General features: G+C 38.8%; 2 protein-coding genes and 1 long non-coding RNA gene across 3 annotated transcripts; 1 reads left to right on the top strand and 2 right to left on the bottom strand.

Annotated features, from left to right (window-relative positions):
- Positions 1 to 651, bottom strand: LOC140036475 (uncharacterized). The gene has a single exon (XM_072077916.1). It carries the CDS (start codon positions 649 to 651, stop codon positions 1 to 3), a length of 651 nt encoding a protein of 216 aa, XP_071934017.1.
- Positions 652 to 957: 306 nt separating this feature from the next.
- Positions 958 to 2,054, top strand: LOC140037146 (uncharacterized). Its single transcript, XR_011841088.1, has 2 exons — positions 958 to 1,430; positions 1,598 to 2,054. It is a non-coding gene; the product is annotated as an uncharacterized lncRNA (long non-coding RNA).
- A 416-nt stretch (positions 2,055 to 2,470) lies between these two features.
- On the bottom strand, positions 2,471 to 6,537 carry LOC113728221 (pyruvate dehydrogenase E1 component subunit alpha-3, chloroplastic). The gene is made up of 3 exons (XM_027252783.2): positions 5,762 to 6,537; positions 4,623 to 5,403; positions 2,471 to 2,884 (listed from the first exon to the last, which is right to left on the bottom strand). The coding sequence occupies exons 1-3, from the start codon at positions 6,038 to 6,040 to the stop codon at positions 2,607 to 2,609; spliced, it is 1,338 nt and encodes a 445-aa protein (XP_027108584.1). The 5' UTR covers positions 6,041 to 6,537; the 3' UTR covers positions 2,471 to 2,606.
- Between the last annotated feature and the right edge of the window lie 1,966 nt (positions 6,538 to 8,503).

The raw sequence follows: 8,503 nt of genomic DNA, 5'->3' as shown, positions 1-8,503 counted from the left end.
TCATCTCATAAATTGTGAGCGGTCAATGGAGGAAACCCCAGACGTTGTACAAGTAGTAGTAGTACCATTCTTGGCCACCGTTCTAACACTTTCGATGAGTGCCTCAGTGCGGGCCTCCTGCGACAAAATTTCTGAAAGTTGCTCAGGGTTGATCACCAACCTTACCTTCCAAACTCCACTGCTGTTGTACCTGGGGAACACCTCTGCTCCTTCTGAGGATCGCTTCGACACTTTCCCATGGTTATCCAAGGACATACGGTAAGTAGTCGCTGCGGCCGCACCCGTTGATTGCTGACTAGTACTACTCAACTTACTGCTGCAGCTTCTTGCAGCAGAATCTTCTAGTAAGTATTCTTCTTGTTGCTGTCGTACGTGATTATTGGTAGTAATATTACTGGTACTGCTGTTGTTGTTGAGAGGGAGGAGATAGTACAACTTTCCAGCACGAAGCTCTTCTTTATGGTGTAGAGGCGGCGACAACAAGAAGGGGTCTTGATCATCTCGACTCCGAAAGATGCCGTGGCCGGGGAACTCGTTGGTAATGCACTCCGCTGTTATGGGGGCGTAGAGTTCCATGACTCCACCATTTGAGGTCACCACTTTGACCATGTGTTCAACCTCTCCAAAACCTTTAAACACGCAGTTCCCCATACATATATATATATATATATAATTCCACTAGTACTTGTATATGATAGCACTCCTGTATATATTACTTACTACTGCTATGTCATATCATACATGATGCGACGAGGTCGAGGAGGGCAGGCAACTATATATTTAGGTATATACAATGATACTCAACTAAAGAAACACGGTTCATTGTTGTGGTCTTCGTTTCTTGAATCTTAAGGCCGGTCCCGAAGCTGGGACGGTGGTTGCCGACACAAAGCGGGAAGAATATTAGAGAAAGTGAAGTTATATAGGTTTATCCCCGCCGGGCCGGGGGGAGGGGGGGGGGGACAGCGTAGTTATTCGAGGAGGGGTTGTCGTCGGTGGGATGTTTCGAGCAAGGTTCGTTCAAATTCTCTCTCCAATCTCTACTAGAATAGATGCAGCCAACGCCGACACACCAATGAAAGGCTGGAAAGGAAAGGATCAAAAAAGGGGATTCAATTTTCTTGTTCTCTTTTGGTAATTCATTCGGTCATTGATATTAGCGTATTGACAAACGGTCAATGCTTCTGTGGTTCTTATGTTTTGTATAGTGGCTTAGTGGAGGGTGGACCATCCTGTGTTCAGTGATGGCTGACTGGCATTATCAATTAAACAATACGTAAAAAGGGAAGAAAACAAAAAACCCCCAAATCAAAGTTTCCATAGTAGGTCCATAAGATAAGATGCGCTACTTCACAAATCGACTGAAATATCAGTGCGAAGATACAGTAGTGGGCCAGTCGCATACCCGGGATGTACGGATGATTGGAAAGGTCAACTTCTTTTTCTTTTTCTTTTTCTTTTTTTGCGTGCGTGTGTGTGTGTGAAGTGTGTACTGTAAGTGAATTGACTCATCGCTTGGCTGTAAAAGGAGAGGATCCAACTGTCATGCTGCTGAACAATTTATTTATTTACTAATTTCATCCTTTTGGTGGCGCAGGGGGGAAAGGTTCCGGTTGTATGACAGCCGCCTGGTGCTTTTGCCCATTGTTGCCGGGTAAAAGTGGATCTCCAATCTAATCTACTTTTGGACCGGAGAAAAACTAGAGAATGCTTTGAAGTGGTGCAAGCAACACCAAGAGCTGTACCAAACTGTTACAGCAAGAAACACATTTGACACGGCTATATATACGCCACAGTTAGAGCAAAGTTTAAACTTTGGGTGACTGATGCTGTGATTAAAACTTTGAATTATCCCCCTTGGAGACTACTTTGATTCTCTCCACGTGCTTCATTCATTCTTTCTCATTTCCAAGCACAGCTTTAGAATGCATGCGTACGGTACTACTGAGTTTTGGAAGACTAAAAATTATCAATTGATCCAGTGTATTTTACCTTATCAATCGTTCTGGGATGGTTCAAATGTCAATGCTAGTCAGGTTTTGTTTTTCTTTCAAGCGTATTTTTAAAAGCCTTGAACTAAAGGGTAAAGAAGAAGAGTCCATCGAACAATATTGAACTTCTGGAAGAAAATGTCCAATACAGTCCCAATGTGTATGATATTTGATTCACTGTTAAAATCACCCATGCAATTGGAACCTTGAAAGGCACCCTAAAAATCACCAGAACCACCCCTCCTTCTGTAAAGAAGTGAACTTGCTTACAATTTTCTGGAGTCTATAAGAATATAAACCTAAACCAGAGAAATTATATAGTTTATGTTATTAGAGGTAAACAATGACTATATGTAGAAAGCTCAAAGTGGAAACTAGGTCCCTTAGCCTTTGTCATTCCCAACATACATCGATCCAATCAACAAGGCGGTACCACTAGAGAGATATTAGAGGTAAGACAAAATTGAAACAGTGGCCCAAACAAAAAAAATGCTTCTCATGTAAGCAACACTAATAATACAAATGACAAATAAGCTTATGATTGTTTTCAGTTATTGCTAGACATAATCATGCTGTCATCAAACTACTCTGGGCTAATATTTCAGCAAAAAGAGTTTAGACCTGAGCAGTGCCTTCAGTGAATTTTGGGTCCTCACATCTGTACCTCCCATCAGGTCCAATTCCAAAGCCTCTTGGGTCAGCAAATACATTCTCCAGCAGCTGACTGCGAGCTGGAAGAGGGCTCTCGTCAGCAAATTCTACAGCATCTTCGACCAACTCATCAATCTTCTTGTCTATAGCCTTCAACTCTGCTTCACTCGCCAGATTGTTTTCAAACATGTATTTTTTCAAGGCAGAGATGGGATCTCGAGAAGCATAGCGAGCCTTCTCAGCTGTAATGGAAACAATTTTAATTACAATCTATTTAGTATTGACAAGAAATGAAGACAATCTGAGGTGCAGGAGAATCAGTTCTTCTACAATGAAGCTACCAGGAAGTGACCAAGTAGACATGGAAATGTGTAAAACAGTTCACAAAAACTGGAAACCACCTAATGGCCTCCAGACAGATGCAGACAGATTCCTAACAACTTTATCTTGCAGAAATTTGCCCTATCTTTATCTGTAAGAAGTATCTCATGCCCCAAACCAGGATATTTTCATCCCAAACTGTAATCTGCACTATCCTAATTGAACATTGACAATGCCAAAGTCCAACCAACCCATGTCAGAAACAAAGATGCATCAAACAAGTACTATCACCTCCAAAGCAGTTCATATTTGAATTAGCTAGGTGAAATGACAATTAGGGGGTGCTTTGTTGGAAACAATGGGAATCAACTCACCACTACCAATCTCCCTTCTACACCTATCTCTTACTGCTCAATCCAACCCACCATTGCTGATCATTTTTCACTGATGACCCTCCCCTCTTCTCCCTTTTCAGCCATTGCTCATCTCCACCCTCCTCAAACTATCGCTGATCTCCTACTGTTTTGTGCTTGATGTTCAATATCAAGAGTCCAGAAACAAAGATGCATCAAAAAGTAAACGAAGTCCCACTTGAAGCTCAAAATTGGTTTTAAGATCTGTTGGTACGAGATCTTCTGCAATAGTTGGTTTCAATTGAGTTAAAAAATTATTAAGAAAAAGAAACAAATTGATTTGATATGGAACTACCCATCCTTATGAATTTTTACCACCCACAACCCATACTAATTTTTTATGTACGAAACTAATTGCTTCTGCAGTCTGAACCAAGCATACCCTTACTAGTTCTAATTTATGGTTTCCTTTTAGTTGCTAATTTCTTTAAATGACAGCAGCGGAAGGCACTTCTCAATTCCTAACTATCAATTCATCTAAAGCTCTTTCCAAGATGATCGCTGACCGAGAATCTATTCATTTAGCCCCTTACTAGTTACTTCTAATTTCTGGTTTCCTATTAATTGCTAATTTCTTTAAATGACAGCAGTGGAAGGCACCACTGAATTCCTAACTAACATGTTATCTAAAGCTCTTTCCCAGATGATCGCTGAACGAAAGTCTATTCATTTAGCACAGGTACACAAATTCGGGGCCCAAGTATATAAGTTCACCTGAAAATATAAATTTCACTAACAAGAACCCTATCAGCCAGGGAAAATAATTATGCTGAGACGTCCTCTTCTATGGAAGATAAGAAACATGCAAACTATAGAGCAGCACAAACATGCAAACTATAGATCACCATGCCAACCGATAGAAATGCCCTTGCATTTTGGCAACAAAATCACATACAATTGGTATTGTAAGTTATCACTTTGACACCATAAAAATCCCAAAATCATCATAGCTTACCTATTATTCCTCAGGCCCAATTATACAAAAAGGGGCAGGTTAATGGACTGTGTTTATACAAATCTCCAAACCTAAAATTAGACAAAACAATAACAGTTTACTTCAGGACTATACTAAGCAACCCCTAATTAAGTTGTATCCAGGCTAGACCTCCACAGACATTATGAACACAGAAATATTTGACCGTGAACAGGACCTAAACAAATTTACTACTACAAGTTTTTAAAAATGAATACTCATATATAGAATGTGCCAAAAGAAAAGAAGACACAAGCCAAATGAAGATCTCACCAGGGTCACGAAGCTCATCCGGATCTGCCAATGAATGTCCTCTAAACCTATAAGTCTCGCATTCAACCAAAGTAGGGCCTTCACCTCTCCTGGCCCTACCAATTGCCTCCTTGGCCACCTCTCTAACCTTCAAAACATCCATTCCATCTACATGAACACCAGGCATACCAAAGGCAGGGCCTTTCTTCCAAATTTCGGGGTCTGAGGTAGCCCTCAAGTGGGACATCCCAATGGCCCACAAATTGTTCTCGACAACAAACACTATGGGGAGTTTCCAGAGCGCAGCCATGTTCAAACACTCAAAGAACTGGCCGTTGTTACAAGTGCCATCGCCAAAGAAGGCCAGAGTGACATGATCACAATCAGCCTCCTTCAAGACCTCCCTCCTGTATTTGCTGGTGAAGGCAGCCCCGGTGGCAACAGGGATGCCTTCGCCAATAAAGGCGAAGCCGCCGAGAAGGTTGTGCTCCTTGGAGAACATGTGCATGGAGCCACCCTGGCCCCTGCAGCAGCCAGTGGTTTTACCAAAAAGCTCGCTCATGACAGCACGAGCAGGGACCCCTTTGCTCAAGGCATGGACGTGATCTCTGTAGGTGCTAACGACACAATCTTCCTGCTTCAGAAGCTTAATGAAGCCGGTGGAGACAGCTTCTTGGCCATTGTACAAGTGCACGAAGCCGAACATTTTGCCTCTATAGTACATCTGGGCGCACATGTCCTCAAAGGATCTTCCAAGAACCATGTCCTCGTACAATTCCAATCCTTCTTCATTGGTAATCAACTGCACCACCACCAAACAATAACAATCAGGAAGGTACATCCGTATTATTTATATTTACAGCTGAATTTGTTTCGTTTTCATTTCTGTTTTAATCGAGTGAAGAGACAGAGGGCGGCATCCCCCACAGCCCACCCTACCTGAATTAGTGCTAGTACCAGGTGATATTGAAAAATTAAACCACATTACAAGTACCTGACTTTATACTAGTAGCAGTTGATATGTAACAATAAATCCACATTACAAGTACCTGAATGAATACTAGTACCAATTGATATGGAAAAATAATACCGCATTGCAAGTCATGTCACAAAAACAGGACCAGGATAGAAATAGATAGACGAGGGTTGAGAATAGGAACCGGATTGGAGAGGGAAACGTTGGATTTAGACTTCTTCTCCTTGACAACCTCGGAGACGGCAACGACGGCAGGGGAACGGCTGGGGCGGCGGCGGCGGCGGCGAGAGGTGGAGGATGAGGGACTGGAGAGGGAGAGCTTGCGGGTGGACCCGAGAAAAGAGGAGGGAGTGGTTTTAAGGGGATGAGAAGCAGGGAAGAGGGGGGGTCTGTCGACAGATCTGGTGGAATTGAGAGAGAAAGATTGCGTGAATTTGGAAGCGGAAAAAGCCGTAGCAGCCATGGTGGGGAAATAGGAACGGACTCTCTGCTCTTTTTATTTCGTCCTATGGGCAATTGCTTTGTTTCTTTGTTCTTCGTTGATGGACTATATAAGTATATATGTATGCATAGGTATGTGCGTTCTGGGTTTGAGAGGAAAGCGAATGGGGAATGCAGAGACGGTCTCTTGGAGAGAGAGAGAGGGGCTGAAGATCGAATGTGAGTTGCTAGATGTGCGTCTAAGAGAGGAGAAAGAGATGATCTCGCAATTGAGAGAGAAAGAGAGAGGGAAATTGGGGCTGAGAAATAAAAAGGCGAAGGGGGGTGGGAAATTGGGAACGTGTCTCTTTGTTTTTGTTTTGCATTTACGGCGGAGTTTACGAAGGAATTGGAAAGGGGAAAAGAAGAAGAAGAAGAAGAAGAAGGCGGGCCCAGTCACCAGTGGAAATAACCGTCAGGAGCGTTGGCTGCTTTCCTGTTTCGTAAGGGCAGCTTTCTTTACAACAAATACTACCAGTACCTACCAGCTTGCACTTTCTCTTTTGATTTCCGCGTCAAATACTATGCTACTCATGAACGTCGGTTAATTGCTCGGCGGGCAAAGAAAGGGAGGCCACCCAACTCTTGCTTAAGTCGTAACTACATAACATAATTAATCACAGATGCCGATTCTTCGATTTTTCAATTAATATATTACACAAATTCGAATTGTGTAGGTTGATTAAATTGTTAGTCAGATCCAAACCCATGTCCAAATCTTTATGAGTCTAAAAAAATAAACTCAGACCCGGATTATAAATTTGGATATTCAATGAGTATTCATGAGTATTTTTCTGAACATATAGTGAAGAACTAAAATAAAAATATTTTAAAAATATATAAAATTTAAAAATAACATTAATACCATCCAATTTTTATTTTCAAATAACAAAATTAACAGTTAAAAAGTTGAATGCAATATTATAAACTCAAAGAACTATTATCAACTATTTCTATTTATTTTTAAGACTTTATGTACATCCATATTTTATAAATTTATTGATATATATATACACACACACACACACACTAATAGTATACACATTACCCATGGTTTGATGAATAATACATATGCAAAATTTGGATTTCAAATTTAAATTCAAATTATGTGTCACGCATCTAATGATAAAAGTATATGTGTTGTGAGTGTATAGAAAATTAATCATATATATATATATATATATATATATATATACACACACACACATAAATTCAAATTTGAAATTCAAATAATGCATATATGCATATATTCAAAGTTTTTAGTGTAAAAAAAATCACTACACTTTTTATATATGTATGTATGTATGTATGTATGCATGTAGGTATGTATATATATATGGATTAACTTTTTATGCAGTAACAGTATAGTGATTTTTTTTACACTAACAATTTTAAATATATGCCACATATGCATGATTTAAATCTCAAATTTGAATTCATGTTATGTAGCATGATCTAAATCTGCTAATATTAAAAAAAATTATACATTGACAATATATTAAAAATTTATATATATATAGATATTTTATGCACTGACAATGTATGTGCTATCACCATTAGATATATGACAACTAATTTATTTTAAATTTAAAATCTAAATTTTACATATGTGACATCTCTCTAATCGTGATAGTGTATGTACTGTTAGTCTATATAAGTTTAATTTAATATATATATATATATATATATATATATATATATATATATATATATATATATATATGAATTTTGGGTAGAGTTTGATTTGGATTTGGATTTGGGTATAAGTCATAAAAAATCAAACTTTATCCAAACTCATAACTTTCTTACAGGATTTGGATTTGAATTTGACAAATAAAACTCAAACCTCACTCAAGTGTATTGGATTGGATTTGGGTAAAATTCCACCTATTGACATGCCTCACTACAAGTAAGCCAACTGTGCAAATAGCCATCAAAACGAAGATGCTACAAATACTACCGCTAAACTACTAGCCTCAGGCCACCCCCAGTCATCTGGAATTACCACGAATTAGAGTCCTTTGTGTGTACTAAATCCACGGTTATCAAAATTCTGATCCTATTCAAAATCATCTAAATCTCTTTCCTAAAAGGATAAAATCATCTAACTCCATTCCAATGTTAATTGAACTGCTATTATTTCTAAAATGTTAGACTATTAAAAATCGGTATATATTCTATTAACTAAAAATAGAACTATAGCACCTTTTTGTAAAATGTATATAGAAAATTAATTAGAAAAAATTTAAAATAATGGTGCAGCACTTTTTTAGGATCTGGGTTATATGAGACTAGATAAATAAGTAGTTGGAAAAATTTTTTTTAAAAAAAGAGAGATTAAAAAAATGAATTCATGATGCAACTAAAAAAAAAAAACCACTATCCAAACAAATGAAATAAAGGGATAATTTCAAAACCTCTCTTGATGTTGTGGACAATTTCATTG

This window comes from Coffea arabica, chromosome 2e (assembly GCF_036785885.1).
Source record: "Coffea arabica cultivar ET-39 chromosome 2e, Coffea Arabica ET-39 HiFi, whole genome shotgun sequence".
Lineage (NCBI taxonomy): Eukaryota > Viridiplantae > Streptophyta > Magnoliopsida > Gentianales > Rubiaceae > Coffea > Coffea arabica.
The sequence above is the reverse complement of the archived record's forward strand: the minus strand, read 5'-3'. Positions and strand labels throughout refer to the sequence as shown.